We start from the raw sequence: 21,471 nt of genomic DNA on the forward strand, positions 1-21,471 counted from the left end.
GCAGTCAGAGATTTAGGGACACCCAGACCATGGGGTTGTGTCCCTGACCATCCTGACTAATAGTCATTGATGGACCTATCCTTCAGGAACTTATGTAATTCTCTTTTGAATCCAGTTATACTTTTGGCCTTCACAACATCACCTGGAAACAAAGTTCCATAGTTTGACTGTGCATTGTATGAAGAAATATTTCCTTATGCTTGTTTTAAACCTGCTGCTTATTAATTTCATTGGGTGACTCCTGGTTATTGTGTTATGTGAAAGGGTAAACAACACTTCATTATTCACTTTCTCCACACCATTCATGATTTTATAGACCTCTAACATACTCCCACGTAGTCATCTCTTTCCTAAAATGAACGGTCCCAGGTTTTTTAATCTCGCCTCAAATGGAAGCTGTTCCATACCCTTAATCATTTTTATGCCCTTCCTCTGCCTTTTCCATTTCTCATGTATCTTTTTTGAGATGGGGCAACCAGAACTGCATGCAGTACACAAGGTATGGGCATACCATGGATTTATATAGTAGCATTATGATATTTTCTGCCTTACTATCTCTCTCTTTTCTAACGGTTCCTAACACTGTTTCTCTTTTGACTGCTGCTGTAGATGAGCAGATGCTTTCAGAGAACTATCCACGATGGCTCCCAGATCTGTTTCTCAAGTGTTAACAGCTAATTTAGAACGCAACATTTTGAATGTATAGTTGGGATTATGTTTTCTAATGTGCATTACTTTGCACTTATCAACACTGAATTTCATCTGCCATTTTGTTGCCTAGTCACCCAGCTTTCTGAGACAATTTGATTAGAATTTTTTATACTTCACTGCATCTTTACGTATTATTTTAACTATAATGCAAAATTATAAAACTGCCATTTTTAACACTTCACTTTAACAATAAAAAACATGTTCTAGTCTAAACTAATTTATCTGCCATGTATTTCTCTGAAATATTTTTGTATGTTTCTGGCATCCTGGCTCTTGTTCTTCTTTTAGTATCTACAGTTTTTAAATGGCAATATCAGAACTTCTAGACTGATGAGACTTACTAAAGAAAGGTTTTATAAAATCAGACCATCTTTTTAAAAAACAATAAAAATAACAGTTTTGAAAACTATTTCAAAGTGGCACTCACTCAAAAAAGTAACGTACTGTATATAATCTTCCCCTAATAATTTGCACTGAGCAAGTTTTAAATATGAAAATCTGTGTGCTTCAGATCTGTGTCTAGATAGAGTTGAAAGAGATTCAGTAATTTAGCCTTGAAACTTCATGTCTAAGGTGCGATAAATAGGCACAAAATTCACTGAGGCACACGGAAATTATACCTGATTATACTATAGTTGAATTTGGCCTCTTGTATTTATAAGGCAACATTTCTTATTTCTCCAATGAAACATCTGATATTAAGTCCTCAAACTTACGGCACTATCATAAACGTCTGTAATTGTTTTATACAGAGTTGGACAGTATCAGTAACTTTGCAATTTAACTTCTATATCTGAATTCACACACAACTATTATGGGGCAATTTGTGTATTCTATTGTTTATAAAGCTGTTCTGCCTCCATAAAACATGCCTTTCACAAATGCTTATTCTTCTTAAGACAATACTTGATCAAACTTTAGAAAAAATGAATACGACTCAAAAATTTTAAAAAAAGCAACAAAACACTGAGCTCATACCTTGGTCGTGCTTCCTTTAATAAATTTTTTAATTGATGACAACAGGCCGGTTTCATTCTGCTGTGGTTTTCCTCCTCCAACAGGTAAGCTCTCTTCTACCTCTGAATGTTTCCTCTTTGCCCGCAAAGCACGCTGGGTGTGAATTTGATGTGACTGCTGAGAGGCCTTCCGCGTTCTCAGCCTCATTTTCTACGTGTACCACATGTAAACCTGTAAAAAGGGGAAAACAAGAACAGTAGGTTACTGAGGCACTGTATTAAGCCTGAAAGTATGAATCCCCCGCAGGCATATATTTACAAACATTCGTCTGATGCACTGTGCTTAGTTTTTCACTCACTATGTATCTCCCTTAATGTAAAGAATACTGCATTTTCAGGCAATAGAGCTAACTTGGTGTCACGCTTTGCATCAAAGTATAAATCATAGTAGAGACTGTGCATTAGATGTGTGTTAGGCTATCACAATTTACCAAAGGAATAGAAAGCTGATCTCCTGGACTACCATACCTGGAGTTATCGTAAGAGACTGACGGATATGTCCTAAACATGTTTACGACATAGGACTTAGTCATAAAATATGCATCACATGGTTGTTGTTTTTTTCTCAGAAATTTCTTTAGTGCTCCTCTAACTCCAACTGCTGAGTAGACAGATGAAATTAACTATCATATGTAGAGGTTTAGGTACTGCAAAACAACAACTGTTCTGAGGATTTAGGAAAAGATACCAGCAGGGAAATGGATGGTTCATGGTCACAATGATATGATTCTGAGCTTTTCACCCGTAGGCCACTTCAAATCCAACCCAAGTAAACAGTGACCAAAGTTACAAAAAAAACGCTGGCAGTTGAGTAGTCTCAATTCCATTCCTAGTACAGAGATGATCATGTAACAAAAAGTATCACTACCTACATGCTTTTTAGTAGACTCAACAGGCAGCAAAGTGATGAACTGGCAGGGCCTTTCAACAGAACAAGGTTGAACTGCATTAGAATGATTTATGCTGCTGCTAGTTATGTTGTACTTTCTATAACTGTTGACAAACATTGACATCTGTGGGAAATGAAGCCCTATCTGGCACTTTTAACCAGCACCAAATTCGCCAACTATTATATCAAAGAGTAAAAGGAGTTAAGGTTTTTCAAAGATTGGAATAAATACTTAGTGTTCTCCAAAATTTAATGAAGGCCCACAGAAACTGTAACACAAATTTATAAAAATTGACCATTTATAATCTTGTGTGTATCAAGTAACAGAAGCATTACTACTCAGGGTCTAGGTTTATATGTCTTCATATTAATATTTACAATAAAATCACATTTAGTTGTGAAAAAATGTATACAGAAAGGTTAAGGCAAAGAAATAATGAAAACCTTCTATAAGACTTTAATCCATTTTATCTCTTCCCACCCATTCACCAAAAGAGGAGGTTACTTACCTGTAACTGGAGGTTCTTCAAGACATGTGGTCCCTATTTGCACTCCACTGTGGGTTACTCATGCGCCCCATGAGGCTGGAGCTGTGGAATTCAAAACCAGCGTATTTTGATCTCCGTACACGCCCTGGCTCAGCTCATACCTCTGACTGAGGGGATAAAGGGCAGGGTGAACCAATCGCTTTTCCAGTTCCTTTTCTACTGTGAATCAGATAAGATCCAAAGCAGAGGGGAAGGAGGGTAGGTAGTGGAATACAGATACACATCTCAAAGAACCTCCAGTTACAGGTAAGTAACCTCCTCCTCCTCTTTGAGTACTGGTCCCTATTGTATTCCACTGTGGGTGACTGACAAGCAATACCTAAATATGAGGAGGGTGCGAGGACGTAGACGGAAGGGCTGAGCAGAGTACCGACATCCCAAAGGAGGCATCAGCAGAAAAGTCCTGCACCAGGGCATAACCCCTTGCAAATGTGTGAATGGAACTCCGTAAGGCCACTTTACAAATGTCCAGGAGGGCTTACCTTCTGAAGAGTCTCTACAGTTGTTGCTTGCACACTTGTGGAATGAGCTCTTACCCCGCTGCACAGGATATAGTCTAAGATGAGAGGAATATCTATAGTCTCTGGTAGAATGACTCTTTGTTGTGTCCAAGATGAAAAGCATTTCCATTTAGCTAGGTAACGTTTTCTAGAAGACTCCTTTCTACTATTAGAGAGAATGTCTCATCCAGCTGAAGAGCAGGAACATTCTAAGGATGCTGCCCTTCCAAATGTCAGGCCCAGAGGTGGAGCAGCCACGGATTGGGGTGTTTGATCTTGCTGTTCCACTGGGTAAGTAGCTCGGGGAACTTTGGAAGGATGATTGGTTGGCAGGATGACACGCTAGGAGGTTGGGAAACCAGAACAGTCTGGGCCAGAAGGCGGTGATCAAGATGACTCTCTGTCCTGCTTGATCTTCCATACGACTCATGGCAGGAGTGGTGGAAGAGGGAACGCATAGTTGAAGTGGTCTGACCAATTAAAAAGCAGAGCATCGTCCTGGCAGTGGTGACCTAGGGATCCTCTGACGCAGTATGTGGTGCATTTGCTGTTTGCTTGAGAGGCGAATAGATCCCTGGTCAGGGTTCCCCATAGAGTCAAAATGTTGCGGAGTACTGCATCATGAAGCTCCCACTCATGGTCAAATGCAAAATGTCTGCTGAAGGAGTCTGCAAATACATTCTGCTTTCCCGGAAGGTAGGCTGCTCACAGGGTGCTGAAGCACCAGTTCCAGAGGCTGACAGCCTCTGCACCCAGGGAGGCAGACCTCACTTATTGATGTAGAAGACAACTGTAGTGTTGTCTGACATAAGGACACGGTGAGCACGGATGGAAAAAAAGACTTGCACACCTTCCATACTGTCCGTAGTTCCAAGATATTGATGTGCATCTTGGCCTCTCGAGCTGTCCAAGCCCCTTGAGCTCAGTGGTTGTTCTTATGCTCTCCTCAACCTATTTGGGATGTGTCTGTAACAATGATCCTGTCTGGAGAGAAAGGGGACCCCCACACATACCTGATGAGGATTTTGTCCTTCATAACAGGGAGGACAGTACCTTGGCTGGAACTGTCACCATGGGGTTCATGGAATGATGGCTTGGGGAGCATACTGACTATAGCCAAGTTCAAAGGCAACAACACTGGAGACTTGAGAACAGGGTGATATAAGTGCACAAGCCATGTGACCTAGTAGGGACAGACATGTTTTGACCAGTTCCTGAGGGTTGCTTGTGATGTGAGCTATGATACTGTTCATGGTCTGAAATCTGTCCACAAGCAGGTACACCCCTGTGGTGACAGAATTTAGGGTTACCCTGATGAAGTCTAATCTAATGCTAAAACTACTGTTAAAACTACTAAAACTATAAATGATTAAGATTGATAACTATTTACAATAAGGTTCTTTGTTTGTAGGTGAAGTCAAAGCTGCGGACACTAAGGGTTCTGACCTGGACCACGCGGCGGTGAAAAGGAAGTGGAGAAGCGAATGATCTGCCCTTCCTTTTATCCCCTCCATCGGAGGCACGAGATGAGCCAGGGCTCGCATGTGGACCAACCATCACTACCTTCAAAATTTCTGTCTCCAGGTTTATGGTGCACATGCATAAGCCACAGTGGAATATAATAGGGACCATCACTCGAAAAAGAACATGAAGTTATTTTCAACTTTTTTACATGAAGGTGTAAAACAGCAGCATTTACTAATATAATTTGTGTCTTATCTTTTCTTCTTTATGATCTGAGGCTGCTAAATTCATTTTTTGTGTAATCTATAGTAGGGGCACTTTAACAGAGTAAAAAGAAAAGGAGGACTTGTGGCACCTTACAGACTAACAAATTTATTTGAGCATAAGCTTTCGTGAGCTATAGCTCACTTCATCGCCGTCGAGAAGCGGCAGCGGCAAGAAGCGTCGCCGCCGAAATGCTGCCGAGAAACGACAACGCTTCTCGGCAGCGGGGTGTGCTGTGGGCGCACAAAAATGTCCCGGCGGGCGCCATGGCACCCACGGGCACCACGTTGGGGACCCCTGTTCCAAAGGCTCTGTCTGCATTGTGCATGTTCCATTTGCTCACAGCCAGTGTTCCCTCTGATTTTTCCCACCCACGTGCAGAATGAATTTTGTTATGTGCACCAATATGGAGGTGATGTGTGACACATCACATCTATATTGGTACACATAACAAAATTCATGTGCTGGGGGTGGGGCCAAGGGGTTTGGAATGTGGGAGGGGACTTAGGGCTGGGGCAGAGGGTTGGGGTGCACGGGTGTGAGGGCTCCGGATCAGGTCGGGGATGCGGGGCTTGGGGTACAGGAGGGTGCTCCAGGGCTACGGCGGGGAGAGAGGACTCCCCCTCAGCTCTCTCTCCCCGCAGCAGCATGTCGGCTGGGCTGGGGGAGAGGCGCCTCTCAGTGGCACAGCAGCTCCAGGGCTGGGGATGCAGGATAGGCACCCCTTCCACAGCACGTCCAGGCCAGGGGAAGTGCCCCAGCCGTGCCTGGGGCCGAGCTGAGCTGTGCCTTGGGCCAGGCCAGGCCGGCTGCGCCGCCCCAGCCGCAGCGGGGCTGGGCACCCCAGCCATGGCAGGTCCTCCAGACCACAGCAGAATTGAGGCCGGCAGAGGGGCACCCCAGCCACAGCAAGTTGGGGGCTGGGCTAGGTTGGGGCTGGGGGAGGGGCGTCCCATCTCCAGCAGGTCCCTGGGCGGATTCCCTAAGTGCCTGCATGGCGCTAAACAGGCTGCTGCATGGCCACGCAGCTTACAGAGAACTTAGCTCATAGCTCCTATGCACCGTCCTCATAGAGCATGCGTCATCCTCAGGCTGCAGGAGTTGAGCAGGATTTTTCCTACAACTGTTCTTCCAGCCTCCAGGGGCCACTCTGGCGCTTTGCACAGTGCTGCCCCGGAATGGAGGAGTGTGTTATCCCAGAATTTGAACAAGCTAATTGCAACCATATTGTGTGCATTCAGCCAGCATGAATTAATACAACAGAACACCACATAGTTAAGGGTTAATTTGAACAGGTAGAGCTTCTGGAAGTAAGGTCAAATGCTAGCTGCAGACCTGCAGTTTCTGCTAATCAGTATGGGAGAAGGTGAGAAAAGGGTCAACAAATAGAGACTGAGGGAAAATAAGTGGATGGAGATCTTGAGTTTGGCCACCTTTGATACAGAAGCTTATTATGACTAAGGCTTTGCCTACGCTAGCAGAGGTGTTAACAAAAACACACACACACACACCCCCGAAAGACAAACGTTTTGTCGAGGAAAAGCACCGGTGTGAACAGCGCTTTGTCGACAGAAGCATTCTCCTGCCAGTAAAGCTACCGCCACTCGTTGGAGGTGGAAGTTTTTTGTTGGCAGGAGAGCTCTCCTGCTGACAAACAGCAGCTACACTGCGCACCTTTTAGCAGCACAGCTGTAGCGGCATAGCTGTGTCGCTAAAAACTGCGTAGTGTAGACATAGCCTAAGACTGTTAGAAATGTTTTGTTGATAAGTAGTTTATTGAAGTTAGGAGAAGAGATGACCCAACAGAGGTCACTATGAGCTATGTGTTTTCTAAAAATTAGTTATAAAAAGACTAGACAATAGAGTGTACTTTGGAGCAGTTCTCTGAAGCTAGCCTGAGATTTTTTTCCTGACACCATGCTTCCTGGTGGGGAAAAAAATGGCCATCGCTAACATGCTGCTAATTACTCAGTACCATCTCAGATTCTAGGTAATTATTTGTGATGTTCTAACCTATTGCTTATGTCTATGGGTACTTAAATCTAAAAAACAGTAGTTTTAGATAAGAGCACGCTTACTTGCCTTAATCTTTCATCAGCCGAAAGTGCTGTGTTCCCACTGATTTATTCCTGGTACCACCTGCAGTGAAAAGTTAAGTTACCACTGCTTTGGGTTCTGAAAACCCTGGGTAACAACAGGAACTGAGAGACTGTCTCTCTTCAACTCTCAGTGCTCCCCCTCAAAGACAGAAATATAAGGCAAAATCAAGCTCTCAGAAGTTAGGAAATGCCGAAATTAATAATGCCCATGCAACCCTAACTCATCTCCCTTTTGCTTGTGCATTATGATTCATTTTTTAATTACATATGCATATACACGGGGGGGTGGGGGGGAATTAAGGTTGTACACAGAACATTGATTCTGGCATTTCCTAACTTTTTGAGAGCTTGACTTTACAATTACTACATTCTTTTAAGGTAGTTTATTAGGATGATATGTATTTAATACATACATTACTAATTAGCGATGTAAACTCTACTACATATTATAAACAAACAGAAAAAAAATTCAAGCAAAACTAACCAATACCATTTCCAGCCTGCATTCTAACTGTATAAAAACAGTTGTAAAATAGCTATATCTGAAAATAAAATAAGAGTTAAGCCCAGAATCCTAATCAAATTCTAATTTGAATAACTATAACCTTATGGCCTTAAGAAAAATCTGTGAATCTATTTAAATTTCTCCAGTAGTTTCAATCTAATACAGTATTCCTAAATTGTTATATAGTATTGCAGGGTGTTATAAAGTAACTGCCAATTCCACCCCAGAGATGGCTGCAATGATTCCTAAACAGGCAAAGTTTACATATTGCTCCAGGTCTTTTTTGGTATTCAAGATGCTACATAAACATAATATATAATTACTAATAGGGGTACCCATAGGTATATCGATGGCCAAATTACTGTGACAGAAAGGTCAAATCTGAGACATTCCTCCCTTCTTGCTCATCAAGATTAAGATACTGGACTGGAACTCAGAGATCCGGGGTCAATTCTGCCACAGACTTCCTGTGTGATCATTGTACATCACCATTTTTCTGTTTCTCAGCTCTCCTTTTTGAAAAGGGAGATAAATATTAGTTTTCCTCACTGGGGTGTTATAAAAATAAATTCCCTAGTGTTTATGAGACAATCACACTAATGTGATGGGAGGTCATAAGTACGTAAACTGATCAATCTAAAGAAAGAGAAACTTCCAATAACATATTCCATGAACTCTAGATCTTATACTTTAGGAATAGTTTTCATCAGATCATTCAAATATTCATTATCTCCTAATTATATTATAAAAAATTATACTCTAGTAGATTTTTTTTTGTCTATCCAGTCCAAAACAAAAAACAAAACAAAAAACAGCACAAGAACACAGCAGAACCTCACTAATTCACATTTTTGACTGAGATACCTATCAAATACTGAATATTACAAGTTAGGTATTAAGTGAATAAACAATAAAATAAGGCATGGTTTAATATATCCCAAAAGTTAAACTACAGTTGTTAAAATAAATGAACAAATTTTATTTATGCTTCATAAAGTCCTAGCAAAAGTACTGCAGTATATTTAGTGTAATAACAAACCTTAATAATATGACAGTTCTACAGCAATCTTCTAATAAAATTCTGATGAGAAACAGAGAAAGACTGACATTTTTGGGGTCTGAATGAGCTAAGTTCTACTGTAACAAGCAAATGTGCATGTATATGTTTATACAAATACCTGTAAAATTCAGATACCAGAAAGAATATTTAATTACAAGAAACATTAGTAATATAAACATAGAACTTGTGAAGGAAATCTCTCATAAAATATACAATAACTACAACTTATGTAGCCTGTTTCAAAAAGGGAACAAAAATTAAGAAATCAAAATATGAACTGAGTTAATGTTTCCAAATGGTGTATATATATTTATCCTGTTAAGGTACTGTTCAACTCATCCGTACATTAATGCCACAGAGTTCTTTGGCTTACTTCACATCCTGGGTATCAAGCCTCAAGTTATAAATATCCCTAATGGACTTAGCAACAGTTACCTACAATCCTCTCAATGACAGAAGTTTGCTTTCCTAATGCTCAGTGCAGCCAGCAGTGTGCTGCTTTTACTTGTATTACTTTTTGTGTGATTTTTTAAAACATGCACAAAACAAACTGACTTACTAGACTGTGTACAAATACTTTAGCCTAAACATGCACATGAATTTCCTTGCTCACACACATACTATTCAGATAGTGACCATAGTATCCTATTAAATTAAGAGCCTGAGCAATATATTATGTAACTGAACATTTCACTTAACCACATTCTGCTAAGACAAGACTTGCTTGTATCTTTACAATGTTAGTACAAAAGAGGATGCATATAAACTATATATTTGTACTGCCTTTGGGATTTTGGTAGAAAAAAATAATTTGAACAAACAAATTCCTTTGCAGCAGTCTCTTTCAAGAGCAGATAGCTTGGCCAATCTGGAATTCCCACCTTATAAAATAACATCATTTACATAACATCATGAAAAGCTGATAAAGGTGTTAACATAGCACAAAGAGCTTGAAGACTAATAAATACATTTACCACAGATGTGCCCAACACTAAAAGATTAAAGTCATTGGTGTCCCCGTATTTTATTTATATAACATAAAAATTCTGAGAAATATCCTGCCTCCCTTCTTTCCTTGTCCAATTCTTAAAAATTAAACAATAACAAAGTAAACATATGATGAAAGGTTGGAGACTGAAACTATGAGTTCACAATATTCTGAAATTCATTCTTTAAAGAAAAGGAATGGGTAGAATGGGATTATAACCAGGGTGGATAAAAATCAATTATTTAAAAAAATAAAATGTTTTTATTGTGTTATTTAATTTATAATAAAATTGTAAACCTGTTTAAAATGAATAAAAACAAGGAAGCCGGGGGTGAGATCTACTAGTTTTAAAGTTTGAAGGACAGCCGAAGTAACTTAGGAAACTGTCTCATTTTCAAGAGAGTCAGGCAAGCAGGAACTTAAGCTCCAATCCCTTTCACTTAGGCATATTTGAAAATTTTCCCAGGCTGACCTGAAATAATCACTTTAACTAACAGACTACAATGTGAAACATACTTTTATAGAAGTTTATGTGTACAAAACATTTGTTTTGTTTAATAAAAATAAATCATATTTGCTGTTGTGTGTTTAATTTAATTCCAAGCACCATCCTAATGCAGCTTGACACAAATCATGAGCAAAAAGTTAATTAACTAGTAAATAAGCAATACATCTTTCAGCATTTTTAACACACTAAAAATGTAAAATTAGTAAGAATCTGAAAATATTAATCTATATCATTGCTTAAATAAATGTATATAATTATAGTTTACCCTCCTAAGTAGCAAAAAGAGGTACCAAATCTAGTTTAAAAGCTCTATTTAGTTGTAAATCAACATGTTTTAATGGTTTATCAACCAATAAGAATTCATCTGAATTTAAAAAATAACTGTAATACAAATGGAAAAATTTATTAAAATTATTTAAATCAATGCTTTCCACTTCGTGATTTAAATCGGGTTGATTCACACAAATCCATCCTGATTATAACTGCAACCTTGATTCAGCACTCTGTGACAGAGGGGAAAATAAGTAATAAAGGAACAGTTAAAACCAAGAAGTTTAAAGAGCTTCTCTCTATTCCCTCAAGTTCTTACGTACTGAGTTCTAAAGGTTCACCACCTTTTAAATATTATCTCTGTTCTACAGCTTAGATACTGTGCGTGTACGGGAAAGAGCCTCCTTTGCATGACTAGCATTTCTAAATAAAGAGCATATTTCTGCACAATTTTCAATCAGGGATGAATTTTTCTTAATTTTTTCCGTCACTGATGTTGGAGCAGGAACTAATTTTCTATGAAACTACTAAAAGCAGATTTAAGTGTGCACATACCATTAATTTAAAGCTCTAAAGACTACTTAAGGAAGATGCCACCCAAATTGAAAAGTTGGAAGACAAAACAGTTAGAAGGTAAAACAGCAAGAACAATGCTACACATGACAATGCTAACGGTAAATTATGCTTGACAAGAAAATTAAGAATTATGGAGGTGACCAGAAATGTTGGACTGCCATCCCTCAAGAGCCTATATATTCCAAGAATAAGTATAGTATATGCTGTAGACGATTAATAGCAGCACTGCAGGAACTGAAATTAAAGTCACTGTTGGTGTGTGGTTTAAATGAGTGGCAGGAGCAAATGAATTCTAAGCAAAGTATGTGAAAAAGTTTGGAGTTGTTTTTCATTTGTTTGTTTTTTTCCTACAGCACCCATCATTGTAGTATCTAAGCCAGGGGCGGGAAAACTACAGCCCGCGGGCCGAATCCAGCCGGCACACTGTTTTAAGCCGGCCTGTGAGCTCCTGCTGGGTCAGGGGATAGACCACGCAGCTCGGCCCCACTCCAACCAGGGCGCGGGGTCAGGGGCTGCCCAGCGCTCCAGCCGGCACACAGGGTCGGGGCCGCACCACGCGGCTCCCGGAATCTGCGGCATGGTCCCGCTCTGGCTCCTACATGCTCCAATGGCCCCTTGCAGAGCTCCAATGGGAGCTGCTGGGGTGGTGCCTGCGGACGGGGCAGCGTGCAGAGCCACCTGGCCACACCTCTGGGTAGGAGCTGGAGAAGGGACATGCCACTGCTTCTAGGAGCTGCTTGAGGTAAGCGCCACTCGGAGCCTGAACCCCTAAGCCTCTCCCCACGTCCCACCCCCTGCCCCAGCCCTGATCCCCTTCCCGCCCTCCTAACCCCTCGTTCCCAGCCCAGAGCATCCTCCTACACTCCAAACTCCTCATCCCCAGCCCCACCCCAGAGCCTGCACCCCCAACAAGAGCCCTCACACCGCCCAACCCCTATTTTGTGAGAATTCATGGCCCGCCATATAATTTCTATTCCCCAATGTGGCCCTCAGACAAAAAAGTTTGTCCACCCCTGACCTAAGCATTCTCTGGTCAGATTAGATATGTAGACCCACGTGCATTTCAAAAAATCTCATTCTTCTCCCTGCTCTGACTAAGGAGATTCTGCTTGGCTGATGTCAGGAAGAGGCTCTTCCTGGCCAGTGATGACTTTTTGTGGAGGAGTGGAACATCCTTTGTTTAGGGTAAAGGGTTGGAATGGAAGAAGGAAGGTATCTTTATACTATACTCATCTGTGCTCAAGTGTTAGAGTTGTAGACTGGCATTTTCCCACACTGCCCCATCCATGCATCTCTAACAATGTTCTCAAAGAGAAGAAGGTAATTCAGTCTCAGTTATCCCTCTACTGAGACTATTCATAAAGATGTCAATTACTGCCATTTATGATGTGGACACTTGTCTGTGATCAACTCACTTTATATAGAGCAGTAAACTGCTCCAATGACAACTTTCTGTTACTATTAACTTAGTCTAGATTTGAACCTGTGACCCTAGAAGTGAAAAGCTCAATATTCCATTAACAATCACCTCAGCTAAACAGATCTCATTGATAAGAAACTTTGTCAATGTTACTTTTAAAATATTTGGGACAAACAGTAACACAAAAGCCAGACTCAGAGATACAGAAATTTAATTAGAGTAAAAGTTATCTTTCAATTCCTTTTAGATGAATCATCCTGGTCAGATCACATCAGCAAGTTTCATTGTTGTGAGGTGACCCAAGTTTTAAAAATTAAAAACTCAAAGACTCACTCGTTGGACTGCTGAAGTATTCATAACTATCATATATCAACTCCACATGTCACAATAACTTTCTGCCTCCTTTAGAAAGATTATATCTTTGACTAGGAATGAAGAGGGTTTGTTTGTAATTAGCACCTGTTAACAGATTCTACATTTAGATTATTCTTCTGATCTAAAAATGATAAACTTCCATGCACTCGCTGGCCCTTGCTTTGCCTACCTATGTAGTTTTGTTTGCAAAGCTGGAGTTACAAATTTCTTCACTAATAATGCATGATCTCCCAGCCTAGATAGCCCAAAAAATGAAATGCTGCTCTTAGTTTATTATTTTTCCATACAAAAGTCTTCTCCCTGTAACAAACGATGCACACTCACCTTGATCATCTTAATCAATCAGTCCTTCAGCCCTCGTATAGATTACGCCGATCACAACATGTCTTCCATTCTTCTTGTATCCTGGCCTTCCTTCTCCATGTGCAGCCATGTCTTTTCATAATAAAATCTTCCCATCTCTTTGGAGGTCGGCCGAGTGGTCGTTTCAGGTCCCGTGGGTACCACTCAGCAACAGCTGCAGTCCATCGATTGTCAGTGAGCCTTGCTATATGCCCAGCCCATTGCATTTTACTATGCCTGCTCTCAACAACGACGTCCTCCACTCCACTCTGCTGTCTGATCACTTCATTGGGGACTTGGTCGCGGATTGAAATTCCCAGCATTCTTCTTTCCATCGCCCTCTCCATGAGTCGCTGCTCCTCCATCTTGATCAGCGCCCATGTTTCGCTGCCGTACAACATTGCTGGCAGTACTGTTGAGTTGAAGAGGACATCCTTGATAGAACTGAATGCACACCAACCTGCTTTCTTTCTTCTCAAGAGATCACCTTCCTGATCGTGGAGCATGTTAATTTCTTGGCCCAAACAGACATATGGCTCAACTTCTTCTATTTGTTCTCCCTTGATTGTTATTTGGGCTTTTGGCAAGGTATCAAACCACATAAATTTCGTTTTGGAGTGGTTAATTTTCAGCCCAAGTTGGCTGCTTTTTGTGTTGACTTCTCGCAGCATTTTCTGTAGTTTGATAGTATTTGATAGTATGATGCACATTAAAATGATAAAAAGTAAGTCTTTGTATTTTGACTCAGACGATCCCCAGTGGAGACAAGTTGAGGTTGAATCTATCTTAAAATAGTTAACATATATCAAAATTGGCTGACAGTCTCAAATAGCAGAAAGAACATATAATTTACAGTCTTATGTAGGCTGGGAGACCATATGTTATAAATGAAGAAATTTGCACCTCCAACTTCTGCACCATAAACAAAACAAAACTATATAGGCAAAGCAAGGGCCAGTGCATGGAAATGTATGATTTTTAGAACAGAAGAATAATCTAAAAGTAGGATGTCTGAACAGTGGTGGATCTTTCTGAAAGTCAAACGTTCTGGATTAGATGACCAGAATGCTCTATTTTAAATGAGTGAATTATAAATTCCACTAAAACCTACACTATTCCTGTTGTGTTTGTGGAATGAACCAGCTTTAGACACATTAGAGACACTGGACATTTAATTCATGCTGTAAGGCATGTAGAGGCCTATTTTTGGAAGTCTTGTTACAATCCTGGTGTAGACCAGGTTGCTAAACACTTCCTGAACATATCCAACCGGCTGTCATGGAAAACTATGACCTCACATAATAATTTTGTTAGTACTTTTGAACTGTTCATGTCCTCATGAATGTTAGTAAGTTTAAATAAAAAAGCTCAGAAATATAGGAAATTCTAGAGGTTCTTCTTGTCAACAGCTATGGTTGTTCATAGGGATTTTTTTTTTAAATAAGCTGTTATCAGCTTCCACTCTGTGCTGTAATATATAATGTTATCCTTGACATATTTCAAAAGCAGTATCAAAGCAAAACAAAAACCTAGCATTATATGGTTATGCAGATTCTAAGGACTTAGGGTTGGGTACCACCGTCACCTTACTGAATTTCTTCTGCAGAATATGTAAATGACACCTGAATTCTCTAGAGGAACTGCGTTAGAGGAAGCAGACAAGCTATATAGAAAAAGCACTGCTTTTATCATCTCCTGTGCCTGTCTTAAAGTCAATGACATCTTAGAATCAGAAACATCTTGAAGATATGTATGGATCTCCATGAACAACTCTCTTTCCTAAAGAAGAGGTGTGAGAAAGTCTTAAAGGCAAGCTCAGATATGCCAGTTGTACTTGGAAAACACGTTTATTTAAAGATGTTAGGAAGTTAAACTGTGTTGTGGTGAGAAGACTATGGAATAGCCCTCCTATATTTGTGGTGGAAAGGTCATATGCACTACAATACTGGGGCAAATAAGAGAGCCTTGTTTGCTTGAGTTTCATCAGGAAAATTTTTTTACTCCCATTTACCTTTATCTTCCCACAGCATTAGAGACACAGCCACATATTACATATGACTTTGTCATGTGTGTTATCTATCTTTTAGAAAGCTTACGACAAATGATATGAAGGATCTGTTACCTTGGCTCCAACAGCAATATACCCTCTCCTTGTAGAATGAGACTCCTTTAGAGTAAATAAAGAACAATTTTATTGTTTCCCTACAGAAACACCTGAACTTTAGGTTTGGGTAAAAAAAAGAAAGAGAGAATTGGGTTCCTCCAAAATCCTGAAAAAACTACTTAGCATAAAAAAATGCCTTTCTCCATAGCACAATTGGGCTGGAGGTATAAAAACCCTTACAGAGGGAAATCTTATCCAGTCTGTAGGAAGAGAAGAAGGGCACAATGTATCCAAACTCCTGTACATACTGTTCTTTGATTATCTCCAATAGAACGTACAATTAAATAGTTCCCTAATTGTTCCACAGCTGGAAACACAAAAATATAATTACATAATCTTTAAGGTAAGAAGGATTTTTAAGTGTGAGAGTATTGAGGAAATGCACATCATTAACATCCTTGAAATTACAAGTTTCAAAACATCAGTAACACACACACACAGCTTTGTTTTTATTCTATTGCCTTGTTGCAAAAAAAATATATTACCACCACAAATATTTTAAACTACTTTTAATTATTCTCTTCCTCCATTTGGGACTATTCAGAATGTTCCTTTTGTACAAATTTTCTGCTAAAGGAAATGAAGTCACTCAACCTCACTGTGAAAAACCCCCAAGATACTACCACATTCAAATTTTCTTATTTTATAGTTAAAATTTGAGTTTTTTTCAATATCAATTATTAACACCATATATTCAATATTTGTATATATTTCCAACACATATTTATGCGGATATAAATCTATTCTTCCTCTGATCAAATTTGGTCCATTTTTTATTTCTCCCTGAAGAGCTGCATTATTGTCAATTTCATACAGGGAGATCCAAAGTGACTTGCTAATATATGTGTGCACACAAAAAATTGTGTTAATGGATCATTAAGGATGCCCAGTTAAAAAATGCGAAAAGTATTTTTTCTCCAAGAGTTAAGGTTCTAATAGCTATATTAACTTTTCAGTGCTGCTTTATACTGTTTATTTTAATATATATTTAGACATAACAGTAAAACACTGAAGAGACATGGTGAACTCCAAATTTAGTCAGTTTCAGATGAGTCCCCTAGCCAATTTTTGTGATTTAGCAACCTTATTTTCCTATTTTGTTAAATGTTTTTTCCTCCCCGTGATTGTGTGACAATCTATTCAGAAAGGGCAAAACTGACTGACTATGTGGGGGAACAGGTTGTAGCTGTAAGACGTGTTTGGGTGCTACTAAAGTATAAATACTAAATAATGATTAAATGAATTATCACAAAGATTTCCCAAGTGCACTAAGAAAAAATGAAAAAAATAACAATTCTCTACACTAAAGTCTGTCTTCAGCTACATCAGTATGATCCCACTGTTCTCAAATTCTGCCCTGAGCGGCACTTAAATTGATTCAATCTAATTGGCTCCAGTTTATTCTACCAATGATGACTCTGCCATGTTAACAGGTGTAAAATGTAGTGACGTATTTTTGCACTATAAAAGTAAGCAGAGGTGACTCAAAATATAGAGGAACCAGATCTGTTGAGGAAGACGATGCCATTTTTATGTTGTCATTTTTCAGGATACAACAACAAAAAACATCACAAGTTGCCATTTATTTCCCCCCCCTCCCCCCACTGTTCCTCACACGTTCTTGTCAACTGCTGGAAATGGCCCACCTTGATTATCACTACAAAAGGTTCCCCCCCACAACCACCCCCACTCTCCTGCTGGTAATAGCTCACCTTATCTGATCACTCTTGTTACAGTTTCAGAGTAACAGCCCTGTTAGTCTGTATTCGCAAAAAGAAAAGGAGGACTTGTGGCACCTTAGAGACTAACCAATTTATCTGAGCATAGGCTTTCGTGAGCTACAGCTCACTTCATCGGATGCAATATGTCTTCTGCAGTTTCCACAGTATGCATCCGATGAAGTGAGCTGTAGCTCACGAAAGCTTATGCTCAAATAAATTGGTTAGTAAGGTGCCACAAGTACTCCTTTTCTTGTTACAGTGTGTATGGTAACACCCATTGTTTCATGTTCTCTATATATATAAATCTCCCCACTGTATTTTCCACTGAATGCATCCGACGAAGTGAGCTGCAGCTCATGAAAACTTATGCTCAAATAAATTTGTTAGTCTCTAAGATGCCACAAGTACTCCTTTTCTTTTTTGAAGTTTAAAAAGTTCCTCAGAAAGGAGGTGCTAGAGAATTATTAAATATTACTATTATTAAATCTATACAACACAGACACATTCTCAAGTGCTGAAAATGTAAACAAGTTGGTATTTTAGTGTGGTGTGTAACTTGAGATTTTTTAGTTAACATTTATGATAGAGCTGCAAGACTAAGGGCTTGTCTACACTGGCACTTTACAGCGCTGCAACTTTCTCGCTCAGGGGCGTGAAAAAACACACCCCTGAGCACTGCAAGTTTCAGCACTGTAACATGCCAGTATAGACAGTACACCAGCGCTGGGAGCCGAGCTCCCAGTACTGGTACCTACACCCCTCGTGGAGGTGGGTTTTTTTTAGAGCAGTGGGAGAGCTCTTTCCCAGCCCTGTGCCGCGACTACACAAGCCATGTTAAAACACCTCCACGGCAGCACTTTAACATTGCATCTTTTAGGGCTTGTCTACACTGGCAAACAGTACTTGTGAATTTATGTGGTTCTTGGATTTTTCAAATCCTTCCCTGCTGTGGAGGCAGCCCCCCTGGGAAGGGGGAAGAGATGGAATGCCTTGCGTCTCTCATCAGCAACCCCTCCAGCTGTTACTCCTGAGGGAATTATGCACCAAAAAATTAAAAATTCTGCACATCATATTTTAATATTCTGCATATTTTATTTGTCAAAATAATGTAATATAATCACGCTGGTTTCAATTATTAGGTAATGTATTCAATTATTAGGCAATTTATTTAAACTACAATACAATGGATGAAGAATGGGAGGGGGGAGCATTGGAGGAAATCCCCAAGCCCCCTTGCCTAATAGTAATGTAGCTAGGTTTGACCCTTTATTTCTAGTTATTAGTCAACAAATATCTGCATCCATATGCACCGTGTTACTTCATAGGCAACTGGAGAACAAGTGACGGCTGGGGAATCAAACTCACAGTTTATATCGACTACTGACCATCTCCAGAAAGATCAGTAGCAAACAGTTCATGGAGTACATTCTGATGAGAAATTTTTTTAGTCCAAAAATTTAGAGCAGTTCTAATCACTAAAGCACCATAAGCATCTATAAGGCCATACTGTCCTTTACACCACTCTGGCCGTGTAAAGGACCTTTAAAACTTTTACACCTGTTTTATGCTCCTGGGAGAATTCACAAAGTCAATGGGAACAATTCACTAAGCAGGCAGGCTGCTACATTCTGCTCTGCCTGAGGGGACAGCCTGCGCCACACCTACTTCCTCAGATACACTCCGAAGCCCTGCTCCTCATAGAATCATAGAATATCAGGGTTGGCAGGGACCTCAGGAGGTCATCTCCTCCAACCCCCTGCTCAAAGCAGGACCAATCCCCAAGTAAATCATCCCAGCCAGGGCTTTGTCAAGCCTGACCTTAAAAACTTCAAAGGAAGGAGATTCCACCACCTCCCTAGGTAATGCTTCACCATCCTCCTAGTGAAAAAGTTTTTCCTAATATCCAACCTAAACCTCCCCCACTGCAACTTGAGACCATTACTCCTCTGCTACCACTGAGAACAGTCTAGATCCATCCTCTTTGGAACCCCCTTTCAGGGAGTTGAAAGCAGCTATCAAATCCCCCCTCATTCTTCTCTTCCACAGACTAAACAATCCCAGTTCCCTCCATGATAAGCGTTCCGCAATAGTGAGCGAGAGGGACAGAGTGCCTCTCTCTCTCATGCACGCCTGCCCACCCCTTCACACACCCCAGCTGGTGATTTACATCTCTATTGGCTGCTCCGGGCACCCGAACCAACCTGCCTGTGATGCCAGGGAGGGGCGCATGACTGCTCTTGCAGCTTTCTTTTGCTCCCCCATCAGAAGTCATTTTTCTGCAGGGAAGCAAAGAAATCTGCAGGGAACATGAATTCTGGGCATGTACAGTGATGCAGAATTCCCCCAGGAGTAAGCAGCTGTTTAGGGAATAATGATGCCAGGCTCCAAAGGGATTCTAGTCTAGTCCTCCTTGACTATTAGGATGATTGCAGTGATAGAGTGATTTATATAAAAGTAAGAGATACAACTGTTTGGGGGAATCCTCTGGATTCTAATACGGATGTGAATAATCGTTATCTTCCTTTCCCCACACCCATAACAAAAAATAACCTTATCATCTCCTATTTTCAAGTTTCATCCAATTCATTATTTTCCATCCTTATACACAGTTGTATACAATATACTGATGTATATATATTCATATGGCATTACAAAACTGTAGAGGTAAAAATGACCTGCAAGGATCAAAAATGGTCTTGTATTCTTTGTTGTTTATGACATTTAAAGGAGATCTTGCTGTTAGTGACTTGTGGGTTTGGCGAGGAGGTGGGGGGCTTCGGTGTGGGGAAGGGTGAATTGGGGAGGCTTTCTAATTTTTATATTAGAAATTCAGGTCTTCTCTAACATAGGAGACTTTACAGCAATTAGAAAGCTAGAGAAATTTTGACATCATAAGAAACAAGAGACCAAGAAGTGAGCATATAAGACAGGAAAGGATAGTCACACTGTTTAAAATGCCAGATTTTTTTGTTCATTTTTGTTAACTATTAACTTCACTGCCTAACAAATACTTGGAACAAAAGGTAGTCATCACCTCTACCTCTTCAATTAAGGTGAGAGCTCACAATAAACATCCTGGGGAATTCTTAAGAAGCTCACCAGCAAAACCAGGCAAGACCATTCTTGAAATTCTTAATATTTCTCATGTAAATAAGAGGAACACCTCCTTTCACCCAAACACTTCTTTCAGGCCCTTCTTCACTATACATCATGACTGAAGGGGGGGCGAGGGGGAAGGAAAAAAAAGAAAAAAAAAGCATAAGGAATTTTCTATACAGGGCCACTCAAGAAAATGAATCCAATTGATATTAAAGGTGTGAATTTAAAGTAGATAAGTTAAACTGCTTTAAAACTCTGTGTAGATACTCTTATTCAGAATTAAAGTGGCCTTAATTCAGTTTAGCTTAATTCAATTTAATTAATTCTGAATAAGAGTATCCACACAGGGATTTAATGTGGTCTAACTACCACTTTGAAAGTTAATTCAGATTAACTTTACTGAGGCTATGCCTGAATTGCCCTGCAGTTTGGACCACTGCAGGTAGGAACAGCAAAGCGCATCAACGTGTTTAATGTTTTAATGTGAACTAGGAACCTTTTGGTTTCTGCAGGCAGTGTCCAGACAGGGGAGCTTCAGTGCAGTACTTTGGTGCACACTGCTGTTGACAGCCCCATAGTCCGAACTGCAGGGCAGCACAGACAAGCCCTGCATGTAGGACAAGCCCACATATACAAGTCCGTAAGTGTTAAATCAGTTTTGAAGAATGTTAGACATTAATTTCTAGCTTCCTTATGTCCTGTATACAGTGGGCTTGGAACCAAATTTGGAAATAATGCTTGAACAAAGTCCAACACAACTGACTTCTAACATTTTAGTTGGCTAATGTGGACAAGTTAAGGATGTTTTTTTTAAAAAGTGCATTCTAGCCTAGGCACAGTTTGTTTTAAACATTTAACACAATTTGTCCCAACTCATAATTACTGACAAAAACCTGTTGAGAAGCCATTTTAACTATACCATGCTTTAACACTTTCCCCAAGCTCTGTTCCT

General features: G+C 40.1%; 1 protein-coding gene across 2 annotated transcripts in view; it reads right to left on the reverse strand.

Moving 5' to 3' along the window:
• Positions 1-21,471, reverse strand: part of CTDSPL2 (CTD small phosphatase like 2) — a 72,515-nt gene that overhangs the window by 39,308 nt on the left and 11,736 nt on the right. Inside the window, exons 2-3 of one of the 2 annotated variants that reach the window (XM_043523758.1) lie at positions 9,036-9,077; positions 1,690-1,899 (exon numbers count right to left, since the gene is read on the reverse strand). In XM_043523758.1, the coding sequence (XP_043379693.1) occupies positions 1,690-1,875 (186 nt within the window). In that variant the 5' untranslated portion in view covers positions 1,876-1,899; positions 9,036-9,077. The remainder of the gene's footprint in view (positions 1-1,689; positions 1,900-9,035; positions 9,078-21,471) is intronic. The other variant, XM_037910759.2, reaches the window with a different exon arrangement.

This window comes from Chelonia mydas, chromosome 10 (assembly GCF_015237465.2).
Source record: "Chelonia mydas isolate rCheMyd1 chromosome 10, rCheMyd1.pri.v2, whole genome shotgun sequence".
Lineage (NCBI taxonomy): Eukaryota > Metazoa > Chordata > Testudines > Cheloniidae > Chelonia > Chelonia mydas.